This window comes from Hippoglossus hippoglossus, chromosome 9, assembly GCF_009819705.1.
Source record: "Hippoglossus hippoglossus isolate fHipHip1 chromosome 9, fHipHip1.pri, whole genome shotgun sequence".
Classification (NCBI taxonomy): Eukaryota; Metazoa; Chordata; class Actinopteri; order Pleuronectiformes; family Pleuronectidae; genus Hippoglossus; species Hippoglossus hippoglossus.
Window position 1 is genome coordinate 14,537,294 of NC_047159.1, and position 21,944 is coordinate 14,559,237.

A 21,944-nucleotide genomic window follows, 5' to 3' on the forward strand; every position below is an offset into this window, starting at 1 on the left:
ATTTCAAAGCCCAGTAAATAAAGTTTGTATTGATTTAATCTAACATGTAATCTGTTTTGCTGTCCAGCACTGATTCTGGCAATAAAAGAGAATCATGTAAGACAGCATTATAGATAATACGACCATACATCAAAGGGAGTTTGAGCAGGGGAAGGGCAATACATCATGTTCAAGCCAGACTGCTTAGCTCTGGAATTCATAAACTAGCTCCTAAATCGAGGTGGCTTTCAATTTAAGTTTTCAATTTACAGATAGGAAGGTTGGTGTACACTTGATGTATTTCATTGTCAACACAGCAGCAGTTCTGTGCACTGGGTAAAGCATCTCTCTCTCTCTCTCTCTCCCTCTCTGTCTGTCACTCAACAAGTAAAACGACACAGAGGATGAAAAATACATGATAAATAAATAAACGAGTACAACGCAGGTCGTGTGAATGGATCTGTGATGATTTTACGTGACATGAGAAGAGTGGGTATTTAAAGAGGAACACATCACATGACATTTAAGCCCTACATCATTCCTGCCAACACATTTCACAAACTCGTTTGATTTGATGGTATTTAGAGGCTGTGCCGTTAATGTCATGCCTCTTTTTCACAAGCACTTTTCTATCTATTACCATCAGCAGGTAACATTGTGACTTTTTTTCAATCTAAATGTATCTAAAATCTAAAATCCCTTAATGCAAACTTCAAACAGCAGTTTGAATGCATCCATTTGGACTCTAGCCTTGTCATTTTGATAGATTAATTGAATTGTTAGTAATCCGTGTCTTATTTTATTCATAAACTTGATTTACTACTAATACTATTTCATACTATTACTCTCTAAACCATGCGCAGTATATTTTACTCTCTGGTGCTGCTGACTCCTATCTGAGGATATAGAATAATTGTCTGTACGTTTACTAGTATGATTAGTTTTGACCAATCAGACCTGACCTATCATTAGTTACCAATTTAAGGATGCCAATGGCAGTAACGTTGCAATTGATGCTATCTGACATTATACACAGTATGAAGTACAAGTTCAGGTACAATGTAAGTGAGACGTAAATCAATTGTTCATGGAGTGGCTTACGACCATGAGGTGCTAGCACCCCACTGTGGTGTTAAAGATTACTGCAGTCAACCAGTGCTCAGCGATGTAGGTGATGCAGATAATAAAAAGTGACATATATGCTGAAAACTAAGAAGACTGACATTTTAAATAGTTAATGTGAATAATTATAGTTATTTTGCCTAATATTGTGAACATGTTGTTTATTGTGACAGTAAACAAAGGCCTGTCCTATAAGTGATGATATGGAGCCTGTTTTATCCATTACTGCACTCTAGTGTTCAAAATAAGTCTGTGCATGTTTGACAAACGGAGACATATAGAGAATCTTTCATGTCATTATAATGTCGAGAACATCCTCGTGAATCGCTTAATAATGACAACCTCTTCTTCTAAGGCATAATAGATATGTTTCTGTTTGATAATAATAGATGAGAATTTCCTTTATATTCTATTCTAAAAATCTAGTGTCAATATTCAAAGAAGTGCTGATGTACTACTGGACATCAGTTAAGAGTATGTAAAATGTGTGTGTTTTGTGACAGTTCAATCTACGAATTAAAAAGGAAGGGGGTAATGTTTGCTTATTTAATAACCCGGCAGTGGTGGAGTCATAATCAATGCAGAGTAAATACTGAACAAGCCAATTATCTCCAACATCTCCCAAAAAAAACATGAATGCACACATGACACACATGACACACACACACACGCACGCAAGCACGCACGCACGCACGCACGCGTCTTGTACCTTGTGTGCTCCAGAGAAGTAAATCTGTGGGGCTTTCCACACTTTGCTGACTTTCTCTCTGAGCTCCTGGTCCTTTGGAACGATGAGGCATTTGTCGATGTCCAGCTCTGGGTAGATCACTTCTAGTCCACCACTTTATTGAAGAGAGATAGAAGCTGAACCTCATTGTACACAGCTGTGTATTACATTCAGTATTGAGGGAAATTTAAACAGTATCATAGTCTAATATAAAGATGGACAACTAATTTAAAAAGGTTCCAATACTGTCATGAGCAGAAGTACAACATTTATCGAGCACAAGAAGCTCCTGTCATTGCCATTACTCTATGAGCACATCTCTCTGCAGCATTATGATCTACTTACTGACAGAAAGAAGAATCCAGTGAGCTGAGAGTGTCTGGTGATGTTTCCACATGGAAAAGGCCCAAGATGCACATAGACAACACCAGAAACGACCCGAGCGCAGCCTGTGGAACAGCAGCAGTCAGTCAGACAAGACCCACTTCAGGAATCTTATAGATTCAAATAGTATCGTTTTTTTTTTTTTTTTAAACCAAGGGATGTACAGTGGACTACTGGAAAAAACAGCTACTGGCCAGCCAGTTCATTTCTAATGAATGAAATGAATGACAGTTCAAGCAGCACAGGAAATAAAGACTGGTTGCCAGTGGTGGAAAGTATGAGTAACTGAAGTGCTTCTGAATTAAAATCCAATTGTAAACCTGAAATGATTAATTAACTTCACTATCACAATTCTGCCAAATACTTTATTGCTAAATCTATAAAGGTTGTTTTCTATAGAATGTAATTTTGAATTACCCAGAGAAAAAAAAATACTTCTTTACAAAGCTGGTCTGAACATCTTGAAACCCTAATGCTGTTGAATCATAAAATAAGACAAAGAAAAGAAGTGAATTTAGAATATTGTAAAGACGTTTCCCCTAAAAAAATATGAATTCCTGAACAATTATCAGGATTGGTGATTGATTTTAAGTTGAATAATAGATAATTTCACATCTGTTGTTATATATTTGCTACATCGCGTTTAGTTTATGCTACATTCTGTAGATAAACATTTTTAAATGATTGTCCTATGTGTGCTCTACGTCTGGGCCAATCAGAGGTGATGTATACACCTGACCCCGCCCACACCTGTTTCTGACACATCAGCTGCACCGACATCTTTGAGAAGGACTGATGAGAAGAATCACAAACTACACGAAAACACATAACTTAACTGTATCAATGTGTAGGTTTTTGTGTGCGTGCGCTGTTTGTGTTACTATATTTATGAAATGAACTTGTCTGAGCTGCATATAGCTGACACGTCATTCATTTAACTTGATGATTTTGTATAAGCAAACTTCTGTCTACATGACGAATGACACGTGACTCTCAGTGAAGTACATGTGCTGTAAAGTACTCGTTAGCATAAGTTTAGCCTTCACGTGTTTGTTTGTTTGTATTTACGTTACAGCACGTTTCGACACGGTGCAGTTTATCCACGCAGTTAGAAGCCGGACATGAAATAAAACACGGTTCTCTCTCCACTACAGTTAGTGTATCTCGACATTCACATGTGAACAACGTTACCATGTTTCTCAGCTTGTTCTCCTGCACCTCCACTGTCTGTTGCTTCTTCTGGTTCTGACGCTGCTGATGCTGCCGCTGATGATGATGACGCAGCTACGTAGCGCAGCACGTCACTGACGTACGAGGCTGCAAAGGTTTCACATGACAGAGCTGAAACTAAAACAACTAGCAGAGGCCACAGTTGTTTACATTCACGTTATGTATCACCAATAAGATGAACGATGAACCAGAGTCTTTGACACACTTGTTTTATCATTGCTTGACTCAATTATACTTTTTGGACTCAAAATATAATATAAATGCATTTATATTACATTTATAGAGATTATATCTTGGTGTTAAATTAGACTGTAGAAATGTTATTGCACACAAAGATTGGACCTGTGACTGATTTACTGACTGAATATACGTGTGTGTACGTTTTTTTGAGTTCATATTTATATATCGAAATGAGTATTTATTTAACTGTATTCAACTTTAGTTGGACATATTCTGTATATCGGCAATGTTTGTATATACATTAAATATATACATAAAACAAAGTTTCCAAAACACCAACATTTATAGTTTTTTTTTAATTGAAACTAACAATCTACCTTATTGTATATATATAAAAAATGATGCCCAAACTTCCAACGTTGCTCCATTTTTATTTAGTAAATACTATTTCCACATTTTCAAGAACACATGCTACAGAATTTCAGATTTACAGCTCCTAAACAATAAAAACAGCTCTTAAGAACAAAAAATACCTGATGACTTAGGAAAACGTCATCTAGGCTTTGAACACTGAGAAAACATTCAAGTTTTTTTTCTTTTCCTTTATTGTTTTTTTTTCTTTCTCTTTTTCATTGAATTTTCAACCATTTCAGAACAAGGCCTCTTAAACTATGCAGAAGTGATTGTGCAGCATATATAATATATTCCTGGTGCTGCTAAAGCTCCCTTTGGTTTGTTGCTTGTCTGCAGCGGTGATGTAGCACCCAAAACATATGGAGAAGGGCCCCAGTGTCAACATCTTTGTAATTTATGATCTAATCGGTGTATTTTTTTTTGTTTGTTTTACCTGATGTCGTGTGCCTAACTAATGATGTTGCAATACCATCTAATGCAAATTGAATAGAACCTGGTGCTACAAAGCAGTGCAAGTTTCAAAGTCAGACATTTCAGTATGCATAGTACAAAACACTACCTACTTAAACTATGCAATAGCTTATATCGATCACTCTGCCAAGTTTGAATAGCAGCCTACAATTTATATTTACATGTTTGAGTTCTAACTGCCAATGGCCACACTGTCTCAGCACGTTGTAACTGTGCTGACTCATCAGCATAAAGCAGCTTTGAAATAATACAACTAAATCAGAAATCCCTGCATTCATTTATAATGTCACAAATCTATGGTTTGTCCTTGTGTTAGTTGAGGATGGTCAGATCAGAGTCTTTAATTAGTTTTGTCTATTCGGCTTAAAACATAAAATCCGACGATTAACAACCAAATTATGGATAATGTACATTTACAGATACACACACTGAGAGCACCATGGTAACTCAACATATAGCAGACAAACTACTCACCATAGTAACACTACATTACATTCGATGCCATACACTACACTGTACATTAAGGCATGAGGTGGCGTTGATGCAAAACATCAGCAGTGGATTCATTGAGAAATGCAGTGCACTGAGGAATGAAATGCACATCTATGAACTTCATCTATCACACCTACGCAAATTATAACAGCTCTTGCTATAGATATTATAATAAACCTTATTTAACATGAAAACTGGGCCTTATTGTTTATTAAGTAATTAAATCGAATGTAGCATATTGATGAATCCAAGCATTAAGGATTAGAATAAAGCTGGATCTAAAAGAGTACCATGCTCCCTTTGCCTAATGTCTGACAATGTGTTTAATTAAAACCTTCAAATGACGGTTGCTGCATTTAATTAATTAGCAACAGACAAAATGAATGTAATCGAGAACAATTTAAAGCTACTGCTTAGAGCACCAGCCCCATCACTTGTCTGTAGCGTGCACTTTCAATGATGATGACTGAACTTCAACCCTGTTCATGCAATGTAGTTAGGTCAGGAGTTATTACAAGCAAGAAATAGTTTTCTGTCACTGATTTGATTCATAGCACATCAGCATTTTTCAGCTCTTTGATGGGCTCGGTCTAATATGTGTCTAGTCGGAACCTGTATGGAAAAGTGTAACCAATCCTATGCAGTATTAAAAGCAAGCTTTTCTTTAACATATGCTGCAAAAGCAAATGCTGCAACAAGAACTGACTCTTTTGATAACAATGGTATGTTTCATGTATGTCTTTATAATGTCATTTATACAAACATGTGTCTACTTTACCCCTAATCCTATTTTACTATGAGTCGACTCTTCATATGAACTACCAGTAATTTGCATGTATACTACAGCATATAATAGATGTAACTGGAGGTCACCACGACGAGTATTCAGATATTTTCAACAACAGTGTGTAGCTGCACGGTAACTAAATGCGAGTCGGACGAGTCAAGTCTATATTCACTATATGTATTACTCAGTAATACTGTGCGATACTGCTCACTGCCTGCAGTGCACAATATTACGTAACTGTGCATGAGAGCGAAGCAAGTTACTTGCGGTTCATCTGATTTTTTTTTTTTAATTTACAATACGACCCAGCTTCACTGAGCACCATGCCTACAAATCTGAACATATTTGCACTCCATCCTACAATCAAGTCCAATATGAGATGACAAACTTGAACATTTACTGTGACGTGTGCAAAACAAATCAACACAAATGATTTGAGTTAAACCGCTTGACAGTATTTCAGAAACATTCGAAACACCATGATCCTCCCAAGTTCCTTTTTTTTTCATTTCCACAACATGTCATGGCGCCATAGTGTCCTCAGTGCCGTTCACCAGGATGCTGCTACTGGAGGGTTTTGTGTGTGTGTCTCTGTCGTAGAAGAGTCCAATAAAGTGCTCGAGATGTGTAGAAGAACATGGATGACTTCACCTAGGCATGAGGAAGCTTCCTGCATGTACGAGTCTTAGGGATCCTCCGATCAACCAAGAGAAGTCCCCACCAGGTTTGAGATATGTCAAACACGTCGTCACAGAGGAATGGTAATGTACATGTGGTCACTTCAGCTCCGGAGATGCTGCTGTTGCGTCTGAGATGCATCATGAGATCAGGCTGATGGGACTATTCAACGTAAAGCTGAAAGACCCAGGAAAAACATGTGGCGCCAACAAGCCTCATCCAGCAACATACGGGGAAATAATAATGGTTTGTTTTTGCTGGCGTTTCACAGAAAATACCGATATTTTCCTCAATTTGGGATCTCATGTCTCCGGACACTGAATGCATTCATGTAAACTAAAGCCCTTTTGTGACAAGAGGCGACAAATCACAAGATCACGATACATCATGAATACCGAGTGTGTCCAGACTCACCGCTCTCAGTTGTGCAAGCCGTACACAAACATTCAAAAACACAAGGACTGGACAGAAATACAACTTGCCTGTATTTTCATTTATGCATACAGGATGATAATCAGAATGGTTAGAGTGGAAGAGTTCAGTACTTGATTCCTGGCAGGCTATACTATTGTTGCATCTTGTTGATGGGATCATACTGTACACGCAGTTTGGTAGATTGTACAAACACTTAAGGGCAAAGTGTTATATCTCTGAGACTTAATTTCTGTGTTGAGTTGCTGGTTGTTGCAGCTGATAAGCAGCACTTGGTTGTCAGTTCAGGTTGACTGATGATAGTTATGACCACAGGTGGAAGGTTCTGTGCCAGCAGAGTGCTATTACTTTAAATTCAGATGGTGGAACACATAACGATCGATGTGAGTTGTTGTTTGCGCCGGTCACACTGTGCCGTTTGTCAGTGAGGCTCATATCACTGAGGTCTGAGTGTCATGTACACCAAGCTAAAAATACAAGGAACAAAGCTCGACTAAAACTGCCAGATTGAGCTGACCTTAATGTAGGAGTGCTGCAAACAAACCGGAGAAGGAGAAACTGTGTGCCTGAATAACTGGGGGCGGATCTAGTCAGCAGTGCTTATCTTCTATTGTATCTGTTACAAGTCCCATCCGTGCTGAGGGGACTGCAGCGTGGACCCGGCCTTACCGCTCGCTCAGATGACGGCGGACGAGCCAGAAGAGGAAGAGTTCGAGTTAGGGGAGGAGGGAAGGTTCCAGAAAATCCACTTGCGTTTACACTGCCGCCTCTGGTACAGGTAGTCCTCCTTGTCGCGCTCTTTGCGGGCTCTTTGGTAGTGGTCGTCCTCTTTGAGGTACCACACGGGCGGCCAGCGGTGTTTCTCAAAATATTCTTGGTTCTCTGCATCAGAACAATCTGTTTTAGAAAAATGCTGAATAGGATTTTCAAAATTCATTTTTAAATTGTTAAATTCCCCACAATGTTTTTTGCATTTCAGCAAAGTCACAACAAATGAATTGGAATCAGTGGAAAGAAACAGACTGAAGATATATTTGAATATATAAAAATACTTTGCTATTTATATATTCTAGACACTGATAACATTATAGTGTAATATTATTTATGTATAACAACAAAACCAACATCATTAATAAAGGAAAAGGCTCCATAGAACATTAATAGATTTTATTTTATCATTGAGCAAACCAGAACTGTGGAGGCATTAACCATTAATGTTAAAGGTCCTTGACTATTCCTGAAGTGCTTAAAACTAAGTCTCACTCAGGTGGAATGGGTTCATTGAGCTTAATCGGCTCTTACAGATTTCATTTAAATTGGCCATCTGTCTTTTCTAAAGCCTATTAAATACGTTTTCATTTCATGCTGCCATGTTCCAAAACAACAAGTCTTTATGTACTGTAGCACCAAACAGGTGACAGCTTGGTGTTTAGTTTCCATCAGAGGGCTGTTACCAGATCACGTGTGTTTTACCTGTAGACTTGGACTTCATGTCTCGGGGAAACTTGCGGCAGACGCTGTTGTAGTTGGTGCAGATGTGGTGAAGACACCAGCCTGTAAGCTGCTGCGCACCGTGGAACTGTCAACATACAAGATCTGTATTTGCCATTTTTGTATTTGTGAACAGTTTCTGTACATGACAAGCATTGTTGTGAGGTTTTGCTGGTGATTCGGATGCAGACATCTCCTTATTCGAGCTCAACCTAAATGGAATATACATTTATATATATATTTATTTATATAGGCTATCTCAGGTCCAGATTGTTATGTTTACATCTGCTACTTGCCTCTACCTTTATATACATTTTGTATTACATTTTGCCATCAGATTCAACTGCAGTAAATATTCACTTTGGTGGCAATTGTCAGTCATTACTCATCAGCTGTACACTGGTACTAAACTTTAGTGTGTTAGCATTGGCATGCTAACTTGTTGGTAATATAATTAATGCAGATGAGAAAGTACAGTATAACAACTGATTTATCAAATCGGCCAATATGAGCCTTTCATAGACATATGATATATGTGTTTATGTTTGCCATTACGTGCTGATATGAACACTTTTATTTCACAGACTGAACAATGTAAAAAATATGTGCATTTATGTTTACATTTGACATTAAATGTATCTTAATTTACTACATTATTTTCAACCTCTATATATTTGGTTGTATTTGTGTTTTGGTCTTATTTTTATTATAAAGTTTATATTTCAACTGTAAAAAATATCAAGCCTTTTTACATTTCTTATCATATTAGGAATCATGTTCATTTAAAAAAAAAAAAAACTTTATTTCAGCTGATATATCGGTATCAGCATTAGCCCCCAAAAGGCTCAAGCTATACTCCAGATTAGGTCAAAAGAATGCAGAAAAATCCCTTTAGATTAATTGTTGTCCTTTAGTGGTTCATATCACCAAAGAAATAAGCAATTGATCAAATTGCCACAGATGAACATAGTCCCTGAAGTAGCAGAAGCACATCTGCACAGTCTGAATGATGAGATGCACTTGGTGCTGAGCCAGACTGCTAAGTCTTAAATGTCTACTTCCCTAAAGGTTGTTTGCTAATTATTTTCAAAATAGCTTTAGTGCACTATTTACTGTAAGACTGCGTTTCTTAGGCTCCATCTACTGGGTGTAAAGATTGCGTCAGCCTCTAGAACAGTTTGTCCTTTACAATTAGCAAAATAAATATTATGTAAGTGTTACAATTGTTGTCTTTGTTCTGAGATGATTGACACGTCACACTCTACCTGGGCCATATCCAAGTACACCAGCACATCTCCATCAATGTCAGCTCCCATCATTGCTGACTCCGTCAACACTGTTACTGTGTAGAGTTCTGGAAGAGGCATAAAAGAAAGTCACGCATTGACACAGGCGACGCATTGACTGAGAAACTTAACTTCGTTTAGTAAAATCCTGTGGTTACAGGATAATAACTACACTAAATATACCTGTAAGTGCAACCAGGTGGGGGAGGCAAAGACGATTGGCAAGAACAATCAGCTCCATTGCATCCAAGTCAGGCCGAGAGCAAAACCGCCCTGTGTAGAGATATTCCAGCACAGCCCTCATACAGCTGCGAGTAGTGTTGGGAAACAGCACCTTAGAAACAGGAACATGTGTTTGAATCTCCTTTTAACATTTGTTATTCTGTGATGTAGATAGTTGCAAAATCCTCAATTACTTGTTCAGCTCTACTGAGGCCACAGCAACAGCAACAACAACAACAACAACAACAACAACAACAACAACAACAACAACAACAAAGGGGATAACTGATCATTATATCTTAATATAACTTTGAATAACCATATGATTTATTTTTTATCTAAACAACCTAGTCTAAATCTCGCACTGCAGAGGTTCATACGGTGCATGCAGTATCTTTTAGTAGCATCATTAAGGTTGAAAAACAAAGTAGCTGAGGTCACAGAACAGCAGTATGCTTGGATCACAGAAGCCACTGTAATTCTATTAAAGCAGATTTGCAATCCTCTAATTAAATTATAGTTTGCACACAGAGCACGTAATTCATTGCTGCTCCCACTTGGGACAAGGCATGCATTGATCTTTGCGGCCATAGTGCCTTTCGTGTAATTTTAAAGCTTAAAATGTGAATGGCAATAAGACTGCCACTGGACAATATGAAATATGTGGAAGAAACGTTTTACCTGAGCACTGCACTGACCAGGGTGTGTATTTGAGCTCTGTGACGTCATGTGACTCACCTCTTTTGTGCAGCTCTCCACAAAAGGCCCGCCGAACATAGCTGCCATCCAGTCACAACTAGAGATGAGCAACGGTTTGTGAGCCATGATCGTCCCATCGTCTAGCTTGAATATTACGTCTGCAATACAGAGGTGAGACACAGGTAGTGACATCTGGATCCACTGTATACGAGAAGAACACATTTAAAAACAAAACATGGCTTCATGGTTTCCACTCACCAGAGAAGGTGCCTTTAGCCAAGCACTCTTTGACTCTGTTTGTGCGCCGTACATGGAAGGCTTTGGTGATTTCTTGGTTCATGAAGGCTTCATTGTTAAGTATGTTTGCCACCATCATCCGCAGGTCAAAGACCTCCAGCAGCTCAGCAATGTGTGCAATGTGCATTAACTCTTTCTCATTCTCGTCCAGCTGACCTGTGTACAGGTAGCGCAGCACTGCTCGGAAAGGACCCAGCTGCATGGACTGGTCCATGTGCACAACAGTCATGGGCCTTGGGCAGTATGTTATAGGGTCATCGACCAGCTCCTCCTGGATGCTGACGAAGGCTCGGCTCCACGAGGAGAGCAGCCTGCCCCTCCGGCCCTGCGAGTCCTTCAAGGTCCCGTCGCTAGTGCAGTTCCTCAGGTTGGCCCTGTCTCCCTCATCAATGCTCTCGCAAACATCAAAGCTAGCAGCGCGCATCAGCAGCTCTCTGCCAGAGAGAGGACCGCGAGAGGGCCTTTCATTCTCTTCATTTTGCGTGTCCATAATGAAGAGGTCGTAGAACTTTGAAGAGGACGTCGCCAGGTATATCTTGTGTGCAAAGATTTTTTGTCGCTCCTGCAAAACCAGAATGACATCAGCACAGTGTGGGTCCTCCAGCAGACCGACTGGATGCTCCTCTGTGGTGGTTGGGGGAGGAGGCACAGTGATTATAGGTGGGGGAGGTTTCGGCGGCAGGAAGGGTGCCTGAAGGAGAGGCCGCTGCACGTTTCTGAGGTGAGATTTCCAAAACTGCAGGTGGCGGCGTGATATGAGCGCAGCTCGGATAGCGTTGTCAAAGACGTCCTTGACTCCGAACTGAGCAACAACACTGGTTTCGTAATATGGCACTCCCAACTCTTTGGCCACCTCCCGACCTCTCTCTGGAGGAAGAATCTCATTCGATTTAATGGGTCTGAAAAAGAAGAAAATATGTCAACAAACAAATCTCAAACAAACATAAATACTTCTCATTAGTCCCATTACCGAGCTAAAGGCCTCCGCGCCCTGTTGACTGCCTCCAGGTCAGCGTAGCGCAGGTCCAGCTGACAGCCCACCAAGATGACAGGAGCCCGGGGGCAGAAGTGTTTGATCTCGGGGTACCACATGGTCTTCACATGGTACAGAGAGTTGGGATTGGCGATTGAGAAGCACAGGACCACCACATCGGACCTGGAGGGAAGACGAAGGACAAATTGTCGAACCTTAAAACAGCACCAGAATACATGCTGGTCGTCTGACATTGAATTTAACGGTATCTCACCTGCCATATGCAAAACGTCGGTCCTTGTGATGGTCTCCAAACGTGTCCCAGAGCCGAAGGGACACGCTGACGTCATCCACTACATCTCTAGAGCGCTCTAGTACCTGATAAGAAATGACACGTTCATCAGCCTCTGTGTGACAATGACTAATGAATTACTGCAAAGCCAAAGGTACATATGGTGCATGAGTTCTCTTCTCATGTATACATTATAATTTAGTCAAAACACCAAAGGTTGAAATCCTTAATAAACATCCAGGTAATCTTCATAGAGAAATGTATTTGCATACTCACCTCCTGGCATACTCTGTACTGGTCAATTGCCCAGACTGTGGGCACATGTGTGGCGAGTAACTGGTACTGAGTCAGTGTGGCATTGCAGGCCCGGGCGCAGATAAGGCGGGTCTTCCCGACTGCATTGTCTCCCACCACCACACACTTGATAGTCTCAACGTTTGGCCTCTCATAGTCCATATCAGAATCTGTCAGCTGAGACCTGTCGAGACACAAAGAGGTGCAGAAAGGCTGCATCAGCACCAGAAATTTCAAACTGTGGTCCTGAACTGCACAGGAGCATGAATCAATACGGATAACAGACACCGTGGCTGCTCTTCATCATCTGCACAGCTTATTTTTCCTGCCTGCAGAGCTATCAATGGATGTCTCGTGACGTCCCGGTGCCCATTCACAACTTCCCTGTCCCTTGTCCCGATATAAAAAAAGATATATTAAAGCCACAGGCAAGCAATCCTGGCCAGATATTTCTGTAATCCCACGAGGCCAGCCTACAACGCTTTTCCCTCTTTACTGGTCCTGTAGCTCTCATTCACAGCAGTAAGTGCTAGAAATCTGGTAGGCACAAGTACGCCCTTATTAAATAGAGATGGAGGACATAGGTAAACAGACTATTTCTGTCTTGTGAAAATGGTGGCGGATGCTTGAGACACTCACACTGGTTTCCAAGGGAACTGTGATCTGTGTCTGGGTGTGTCACAGCCTTTATCAGAACACATGCATGTATCAAACTGTTACCAGGTTTTTATTTTATTTAACAAAAGCAGCAGCAGAGGCAGCACATAATCATGGCAATAACCGATAGTTTAGTTGTCTAACCTTATCTTGGTTCTAATATGTTCCATCACATCGAACAATACATTATTCTGAATATCAATTGGTCCCAAACTGAGTCACGTCATGTTTGACTCCATGTCTTTAAACACCAGACCACATTTGCACCTTCCTCCCTGCACTAGGAACCGTACATCAGAGTAGCCACTCCTATACAGTGCTACCTTCTTTGTGAATGAGATCAGCTCTAGTGTCCGTGTGCCTGCCTGGACCCCAATAGACTGTAAAGAAACAACTGCCTATGTTTTCACTATATGATAATAATATTGGTCACCCGTACTACAACCTAAGCTGTGGTCTAGGATTACAATGAATTCACCTCTATGAAAAGACAGTGATGTACACAGTGGTGTTAATATTACTATCAAGGGTTACTGTGATTTTTTTTTAATTCTAAGGGTCACTTGCAGTTTGCAGCCATTCATAAAGTCCTTTCATTGACATCATCCCCATCCCCCTACGGAGGAATACACTCAGATTAAATACAGCATCAGTGCATATATATATATATATATATATATATATATATATATATATATAGGCCTTATATGTATGTAGATAAATCTGACAGTTTGACCTATAAGACTGGGCCTATAACACAATAGAGATACACCGCCTCTAATATTGCTCATGCATGATTCAGTCTACGCTGCGCAAATCAATCCATCATTTTTCACAAGATCAGACAAAGACCTGCAGTATTTCCTCTTATTATTAGATATAAACGTGCAGCCTGCACAGCGATCAGCCATGAAAAAGATGATAAAATCGTGCATTTCCTACCAGGAGGACCGCACAGTCCCTGCACCGCCACCGAATCATGAGGCTCTGCTGCATTACACCTTATGTAACATCCCGTCATTGACTCCTGAGCCTGTTTATCCGCGTTCCCAACACTCAGCGGCATTCGTGCAATAAAAGCCCCGGTTTGATTCCTCCCGCAGCCTGGACGCGTCTCATCACCCCCCCTCCGTCTCCCGCTGCCTCTTACCGCAACATGAGGAAGTGCTGCATCGGGTTGCTCGATGGAGGCGGTGGGAAGCAGGGCTCCATCGGATGCGGCTCGCACCTGCCGTCCGCTCGCGTTCAACGTCATGTTCGAGGCGAGGTGACCCGAGGCTGGAGAACGGGAGGAGGGAGTCCTGCGGATCAGGGCGATTAGTCCGAGCGCAGCGGCCAAAACACGGAGCGTGTCGTTGCCGTGCAGAGAGGCTGCAGCAGCCCTGACCGTCATGGAACCACCTCAGCTTGCTGTAAGGCCTCCGTGGCTAATAATAGGCAGGCGCACAGGCGAAAAAAACCCTCACACCCCATTCATTACAAAACACTGATCCACTTTAAAGACGCACGAATCCCATTCCACGGCTCCGGTCAGCCGGTATACACTGACCTCAAGTCCACTGCCTTGACAATGCCGCTCCCTCACTGCACTTTGCGTGGTTTCATTTTGGTAGAAGTGTAAGAAAAATATGTTTTAGAGCAACATCCCTCAAGGGTGCACAGCATCACACCAAGGAGCCAGAATCATGAACGCCCTGGTGTGTTAATTGATAGTGATGTCTCCTGGGGCGCTTCTATATTCAATAGGGACAGGTGAGGCTCATCCTGCAAAGAGAAACCACACACACGCACACACACACACACACACACACACACACACACACACACACACACTCACAGTTGTGTCTCCATGACTTTGTAATATGACTTACATGGACTTCCTGGTGCATTACTTCAGCCTTAACCAGTTACTACTCGTCAAAACCTAAATCTAACCTTAAAGCATGTCTTTACCTTAAACTTTCATGATTTACATTATGTGGACTTGCCTTTTGTCCCCATAAGAAAGCACACAAACACACACACACACACACACACACACACACACACACACACACACACACACACACACACACACACAGTGCCAGCTTCCATATACTACACAAATTTAATAAAAATAAATAATTATGTCCTCCAAACAAAAAAACTAATTGTCTAAATAGATCCATTATTGTTTTCTTCAACAGGACTGTCTAAAGAAAAATGCACCAGTCATATAGTAACTATTAAGCACTTTGGTTCTTTTAAACTGCGTTGAACTGACGCTGCTCTCATCTGTCACCACTGATCAGTCTGGAGAAGAGTGTTCAATAAGTAGATGGAACATTGTGACCTCTGATTGCTATAAAGGTCAAGTAAATACCAAATGCTGCCCTATTGTTTCCCTCCAATTTGATCTAATGCAGTAGATCGTCTTGTATTATTGATTCAGTTGTATTGCATTAAGCTGATTGATGGATGGCAATCAACATCTATAACTGCTTTTCTCATCATCAAATCACAGTGTCATAAGACAGTTAGATGGTCTTTTTCATCCCTTAATGTTATCTGTTGTATTTTATATCTCAAAACATTATTTGTATAATAATACTGCAGTAATTAAACAGAATTTGCGTTTTTTTTACTCCATATTTCCGACCAACAAAGTAATTCAGGATGATTAAGTCACCCTGAATCTCTGTTTTTTGAGTTAATAAACCTCCTTTTAACATTAAAAGAGTGTGTTTAATAAACCTGAAAAGAATTTGGTCAATGCCACCTGAGGTAAAATGTTCATGATGTGCATTATATTCACATATATCAAGATATTTATCCAATTATAAGAAGAATGGCTGTTTTTTGGTTTGTTTATAGCAGTGTTGGCACATACAGCAGTGTCAGTTTACCTATTGGTTAGCAAGTTTTAGGCAATGAAGGTCTATCCTCAGAGATATTTGCCGTCAGAGAAATAACGGTTGTTTCCACCCCAGGTGGATGCAGCCTCCGAATGTTTTAAATCCACTCAAATCCAGTATCTCAACAGTTACTTTTTAATCTTCTACCTCTGTGTATCTGTGTTGCCCTGAACTGCGTCACAGTGGAACAATGCAATCCAGTGTTTGTACATCTTAACTTTGATTCAGGACTGAGAGGATCAAATTACAGTTGACCTTTACACTTGCACTTTTCAGAATGCATGAAGACCAAAGCCACACTGCAGTTGTATAAACAAGGCGTCCGCTAGGTAAGATTGCAACAAGGCTTGAAGGTTCATGTATTCTACTGCATTTCTATTTTATTATTTATCGGGGTGAAGATCCTAAATTACATCTGTCACCCAACAAAGTGAAATGATGGTGGTGTAGAGGAATGGATGGCACTGAACCAGGAGAGTGACATCTATATGACATCTATGTTACTGAACTCCTGCAGTGCTCACTCTGCTCCACCAGGTGAGGCTGACGGTCAACATTTACTTAATCCCAACTTTCATTCTGAGCAGTGACATACAGAGAGCAAAGGGTGGAATCATTTCCTTCAAAATAAAACAGATGGAAGACATTCACTGTACTAAAACACAAACGATATAATTGTACAATATCATGTTGTATGTATGTTGTTGTACTTTAGGCCAATGTGTTTGAATAGCAACTGTGTTGTGTTTTAGAGTCTTCTACTAACTTTGAAGTAGTAAACCAATCAATTAATGTATTAGCAAGTAAAACAAATCATAAGTATATAATATCAAAACAGAGGACAGTCAGGAGAACATTGATCGAAATAGATGCAAAGATAGCAATGTTATTTCTCATTTATCTCTTTTACTTCTGAAATTTTTTTAATGTGGACTGCTGTGGCTGAGGAGGTAGAGTGAGTCGTCTACTAACCAGGAGGTGATATAGTGATATACTATATATAAAAGATGGTCCAGTCCATCTAATGTTTAATGATTCGACCCCTTGTCATTGCTTTATTTTGTCCACATTCTTTCTTATATGCTGAATTTGTTTTACTGCAGTTTCCTCAGGGTATTTGAAAACTGATTGTTCAGTCTGAAATTCCGTTGTTATCAATACAGCATTTTTACATCTTCCTTATTTTTTACATCCCTGCCTGATAATTTGAAAAGGGAGTAAAATAACAGAGCAGTATTTCCCTTACACAACATGCAAAGCATCTCATCTACCATAATAACCATATAATCTGCACTAGACTCGGAAATTACTCTGCACAGCAGTTTAGGTCAGCAGGTGCTGGTCGAATGCAGTATATAGTGAATGTGGTAAACCATTTACTCAGCTTGAATGCTTGTGATGGTGTAAAGATTATAACAGTTGAAGTCTTGAACTTCAAAAAGGGAAACTTTGCTACTGATTTCCTGTAGGAAATCAAGAAAGATAAACGTTGCGTAAGCAATGACCACCGAACAGCTGTATAAAGTGAACTCTGTGCCAGAGTCCAGTCAGGTTAGGGTCTCTTCGACTATTCAGAGTCAGAAGATTTGTTGCTCTCTTGGGGTTTCTGCTACTTTCTCCATGGCTGCTGCTGAAACAGAACCCAAAGCTCCTTTCTCTATGGACTCCTACCACGTGTCTGAGGAGTTCGGCTTCATCCTCCCCGAGCCTCTGGTAGGTGGAAAATGTTGTCTCTACTTTGTTTGAAGCAATAATTTCCCCCATGCAGTCACCATTACAAATCTGACTGTCAGGAAACTGTAGTGTCTGACTAATGTTTAAAAAAACAGGACTTTAATTTAAAAACAATTCCATGATGCTGATTCTTATGTAAACTGAAGACACAGTAACAAATATGGTGCTCAAATGAGTATTGCACAAGTGAATCCCTGTATGTAAGTAAATGGTGAACTTTGGTTGGTGGTATTGATTGAGATCAGCTGACAGAGATAAGTAGAATTTTTGGCATTGTTCATGCTTGTTTTTTGTATCTAACTTTATTCCGACCCAACACCCATGTGCTTTCACGGTCACATTTTGTTTAAACTCTTCTTCAAATCCAAGGTCGTTGTTGATGAAACAACATCAAATGAAAATTTGAGCCTTAAAATTCAAAGTAAAAAAGTCTCAGATTTTTCCATCAATTACAAGTTCACATCCGTGCATGTTGAGTTTCTTTTGCCTTTGTCACAATGATGAACATTCCCTCATGATGGACACTCAACTGCAACTTCACATTCAAAGAAAGAGCTCCCCCCCTACTTCCAGCCATGGATGGATATTGCCCTGCGAGTCCCAGAGCTTGTGCTCTCTCACGAGCTGCGCTCTCATATTCACAAGGTAAGAAGGGACAATAAAACAGGCAAGGACAGTTAAATATGTTTGTGGAGCTGTGGTTCAGTTGATCCTCTCTGTGCAGATGCCGCTGCTGAGCAGCAGCTCTCTACAGAAATACCGGGAGTTGAGGCTGGCCCACTTGACCCTCAGCGTGATGACCATGGGCTACGTTTGGCAGGAGGGAGAGAACGACACAGTTGAGGTAACTCCGTCAGCTTTTCTTTTAATCATATTTATTGTTCTTCATTCAACATATTCATCAATCTTTTATTAAATCTTTCTATAAGGTTCTTCCATGTCACCTGGCTGTTCCATTCTGGGAGGTGTCACAGCGATTGGGAATTCCCCCAATTCTCACCCATGCTGATGGAGTACTGGCTAACTGGAGGAAGAGGGACCCTGAGGGGTGAGGCCATTTATCGTCCTCATGTAGTTTTATTACGTCCCATATAAGTGTTAGGTATGAATATGCTCTGTTTCTTTTTAACGTTCAACTTTGCATCTCCTGTTTCAGGCCTTTTGACATGGAGTGAGTACATTCTCATTTGCAGCCTCGACACTTTATTTGTAATAATCAGGTGCTGTATGTAAAATGTGTTTTTATTCACGTCACACAGGAACCTGGAGCTGCTGTTCAGTCTCCCAGGTGGAGACAGCGTCCGAGGCTTCTTCATGGTCACTCTGCTGGTGGAGCTGGCAGCAGTTCCTGCACTGAGGGTGAAGATGTATTGAAAAATAAGAGTCACAAATAAAATAACAATAATAAGTAAACTTATTAGCCAGAGTAATTGGACATGTGTTGCAGAGCATCCCCACTGTGATCAACGGTGTCAGGTGCAGAGACACTGAGGCTGTGGCCAGAGCCCTGGAGGACATTAGCCGGTCTATGCAAGATATGACTGATGCATTCAAATTGATGCAAGGTTGTCACTCACAGATATAACTTTGTTTATTGAAAATCAAAAAGTATTTTTGATCAATGTGATTTTTCTACAGCGCATGTGGAGACTTCAGTCTTCTATGGCATTATGAGGATCTACTTGTCTGGGTACAGAACATTTTTAAGTTATTTAGTCATTTATTTGTGCAGTTGAACATGTTTTTGAAATGTGTGCATGTTTGTGTCCATGTACACGTGTATAGATGGAAAGACAACCCCAGTATGCCAAAGGGCCTGGTCTATGAGGGGGTCGGGACAGAAGCCATGGAGTTTTCAGGAGGAAGTGCTGCACAGAGCAGTTTGCTGCACTGTTTTGATGAACTTCTGGGAGTCAAACATGAAGAAAAAAGTGGTATGATGGCAAATTTTCATGTTTCTTTTAATCCTTTGAATGATTGCATCAGCACTGGATACAAATAAAAGCCCTCACTGTGATGATGCTGCCTTTATAGGTGCCTTTCTAACCCGCATGAGGACCTACATGCCACCTGCTCACAAGCAACTAATCCAGGACATCTCTCTGCAACCGCCCCTGAGGAGTTTTGTCCAGCAGCAGGCCAGCGAGCGTCTAAACCAGGCCTTTCATCTCTGCGTCACAAAGCTGTTGGCTCTGCGCAGCTACCACATCAACGTCGTCAGCCGCTTCATCACTGTGCCCGCTGCACGAGCCCGACAGCTCCGTAAGCAGAACCCGGACTTAGAGCGGGAGATGGTCAGCAGAGCACCCAAGGCGCTGGAGGAGAGGGGCACCGGCGGCTCTGGGATCATGTCCTTCCTAAAAACTGTGAGGGACAAAACTAAAGACGCCCTCCTGCCCGAGACAAACAAAGAGACAAATCTGACTTGAGGAGACACAGCAAAGTGAGATCTACATCACTTAAAACAGGCAGCAGATCCCTTCTGTTTACTGAGTGCAGTATTTCATGTGTCATTAAAGGCAGAACGGGAGTGAAAGGCCTGGGATGCTTGTCTGGAGCTTTGTTGTGTCTGCAGACAAACCTCAGCTTAATAGACATGAGCGATACCCATCATTCAGTCCAAACCATAATTCTATTGTTGTTACTTTCCATTAAACTCAACCACTAAATCCTTCTTTGAACTGAACTGGAACAAAAAGTGCATCCGACATCTGTTCAAGACCAATATATCCAGAGTATATTTGGACATTAGACAACTTTATTCATGACTGAAGCCCCTTTGGAATGTGATTGAGAGATTTAGTTAGTTTAGAAAAAACAAAGAAGCTTTGTTTTCTGCAAATTGAAAATGTGGCTGGCATTTATCTTTTATCTTTAATCGTCCACAAAGGATACTGATAGTTTAATGTCAAAATAATAGCTGAGAGAATGAAAAAACAAGAATGACACACAACTCTGCCAGGGCCAAACAAATCCTACACGTCTTTCTTGTTCTTATAAACGTAGAAAATAAAGGTCCCCAAAGCATCTCGATCGCCAGCTGGCTGCAGTACTGGTTATAAACCCATCTCCTCCATGTTAGTGGATGGGACATGGACCAAGCTAAAATGTCAAAGTAAACGTCAAATAAATTTGGGTAGTTCTCTTCACACTGATGCTGTCCAATTGGTCATTTTTCAGGTACGATTGGTTTTGATTCGTTATTTGATGCAATAATAATGGGGGCAGATGTCATGACTGACAGCTGAGACTGACTCATGATTGGTCGAGTGTGTGTATTCATGGGACCTTGACACCCCTGATCACTACAGACTCCGGCTCCAGCATCATCTCTGGATCGTAGGAGGAAGTGGAGATGCATCATCCAACTTTAAATACAGTCTGTGATTTAATCATGTACAAACAAATTGTACAAACATTAAAATCTCAACTCTTAAATCATGTCTGGATTTTTTAACACTGAAAAAATCTTGCAATTATAAGTAAAGTGACAAAAAAAATGTGGATCAGCCTCTTTAACTGAATCCGAACTAAAATTTAAATGGTTCAAATAACAAACAGGCACAACTCAACCTCCTTGTTTGCGGTAATAAAAATCAGAAATACTGACTGCACCTGTGACAGGGCACTAACAGGCAGCATTACTATTCAAGATCTCACAGGGTTTGCCTCTAAACAAACACTCTAACATTGGGCAATACCAGGGTGCACTAAACCTTGTCTAAGTCAAAGCAAAATGACTAGCTTGATTCAAAACTGACTTCATGAAATAACATATTCATTATTAATTATTGTCACTTGAGGACATGTTGAAGTCTTCACCGGCTAAAATCTTCCCCACGTTAAAGTATCGACAGGCTGGAACCTGACGTTTCCAGAAAATAATCATCCTTTGTTGCTTCTTAACTCTTCGCTGCTGCCTCACAATGAGGTTGTCATGTCAAAGCACAATGCACAATGCAGCGCAGAGATGCATCACTTATCAGAGCGGTTACCTCAGCTCTCCTGAAACACCCTCTCTCCGGCGGCCCACATCCAGCCCTCACATGCCCCGCTATACTTTCTGCACTGGGAGTGTGGAAAACCCAGAGCGATGAAGGGATGGATTGTGCCATGAATGACTCACTGTGTGTAATCTTCACCTTTCTTTGCTCATCTCCACTGGTGTTTCATTACAATAACAGTCTTGCAAGATCAGATAAGGCAGAC

At 40.7% G+C, this 21,944-nt stretch overlaps 3 protein-coding genes across 6 annotated transcripts in view; 1 reads left to right on the forward strand and 2 right to left on the reverse strand.

Annotated features, from left to right (window-relative positions):
* LOC117768588 (phosphatidylethanolamine-binding protein 4) overlaps nucleotides 1–3,515 on the reverse strand; it is a 52,940-nt gene extending 49,425 nt beyond the window's left edge. Inside the window, exons 1-3 of the mRNA XM_034597092.1 lie at nucleotides 3,404–3,515; nucleotides 2,174–2,277; nucleotides 1,811–1,943 (exon numbers count right to left, since the gene is read on the reverse strand). Coding sequence (XP_034452983.1) covers nucleotides 1,811–1,943; nucleotides 2,174–2,277; nucleotides 3,404–3,406 — 240 coding nt within the window. The 5' untranslated portion in view covers nucleotides 3,407–3,515. The remainder of the gene's footprint in view (nucleotides 1–1,810; nucleotides 1,944–2,173; nucleotides 2,278–3,403) is intronic.
* A 518-nt stretch (nucleotides 3,516–4,033) lies between these two features.
* On the reverse strand, nucleotides 4,034–14,696 carry LOC117768136 (rho-related BTB domain-containing protein 2-like). Of its 4 annotated transcripts, none has more exons than XM_034596254.1 (10): nucleotides 14,258–14,696; nucleotides 12,433–12,634; nucleotides 12,139–12,242; nucleotides 11,862–12,047; nucleotides 10,853–11,790; nucleotides 10,634–10,752; nucleotides 9,857–10,007; nucleotides 9,653–9,741; nucleotides 8,370–8,475; nucleotides 4,034–7,793 (listed from the first exon to the last, which is right to left on the reverse strand). In XM_034596254.1, exons 1-10 carry the CDS (start codon nucleotides 14,317–14,319, stop codon nucleotides 7,573–7,575), a joined length of 2,178 nt encoding a protein of 725 aa, XP_034452145.1. In that variant the 5' UTR covers nucleotides 14,320–14,696; the 3' UTR covers nucleotides 4,034–7,572. The 4 variants fall into 4 exon arrangements, with proteins under 4 accessions (XP_034452145.1, XP_034452147.1, XP_034452148.1 ...); XM_034596256.1 differs by lacking the exon at nucleotides 14,258–14,696 and adding an exon at nucleotides 14,050–14,221; XM_034596257.1 differs by lacking the exon at nucleotides 14,258–14,696 and adding an exon at nucleotides 14,050–14,242 and having other exon boundaries at nucleotides 5,722–7,778.
* Nucleotides 14,697–17,531: 2,835 nt separating this feature from the next.
* On the forward strand, nucleotides 17,532–20,884 carry ido1 (indoleamine 2,3-dioxygenase 1). Its single transcript, XM_034596718.1, has 10 exons — nucleotides 17,532–17,714; nucleotides 18,285–18,380; nucleotides 18,460–18,579; nucleotides 18,665–18,783; nucleotides 18,892–18,906; nucleotides 18,995–19,094; nucleotides 19,183–19,300; nucleotides 19,374–19,425; nucleotides 19,521–19,669; nucleotides 19,770–20,884. The coding sequence occupies exons 1-10, from the start codon at nucleotides 17,622–17,624 to the stop codon at nucleotides 20,162–20,164; spliced, it is 1,257 nt and encodes a 418-aa protein (XP_034452609.1). The 5' UTR covers nucleotides 17,532–17,621; the 3' UTR covers nucleotides 20,165–20,884.
* Nucleotides 20,885–21,944: the final 1,060 nt, after the last annotated feature.

Coding starts and splice junctions, on each gene's coding strand:
- LOC117768136 (XM_034596254.1), bottom strand. CDS start 14,319: ATGGAGCCCTGCTTCCCACCGCCTCCATCGAGCAACCCGATGCAGCAC. Junction 10,753..10,852: donor GGCTAAAGGCACCTTCTCTG/GTGAGTGGAAAC, acceptor TCTGTATTGCAG/ACGTAATATTCAAGCTAGAC. Junction 9,742..9,856: donor CCACCTGGTTGCACTTACAG/GTATATTTAGTG, acceptor TGCCTCTTCCAG/AACTCTACACAGTAACAGTG.
- ido1 (XM_034596718.1), top strand. CDS start 17,622: ATGGCTGCTGCTGAAACAGAACCCAAAGCTCCTTTCTCTATGGACTCC. Junction 17,715..18,284: donor TCATCCTCCCCGAGCCTCTG/GTAGGTGGAAAA, acceptor TCACATTCAAAG/AAAGAGCTCCCCCCCTACTT. Junction 19,301..19,373: donor TGCATTCAAATTGATGCAAG/GTTGTCACTCAC, acceptor ATTTTTCTACAG/CGCATGTGGAGACTTCAGTC.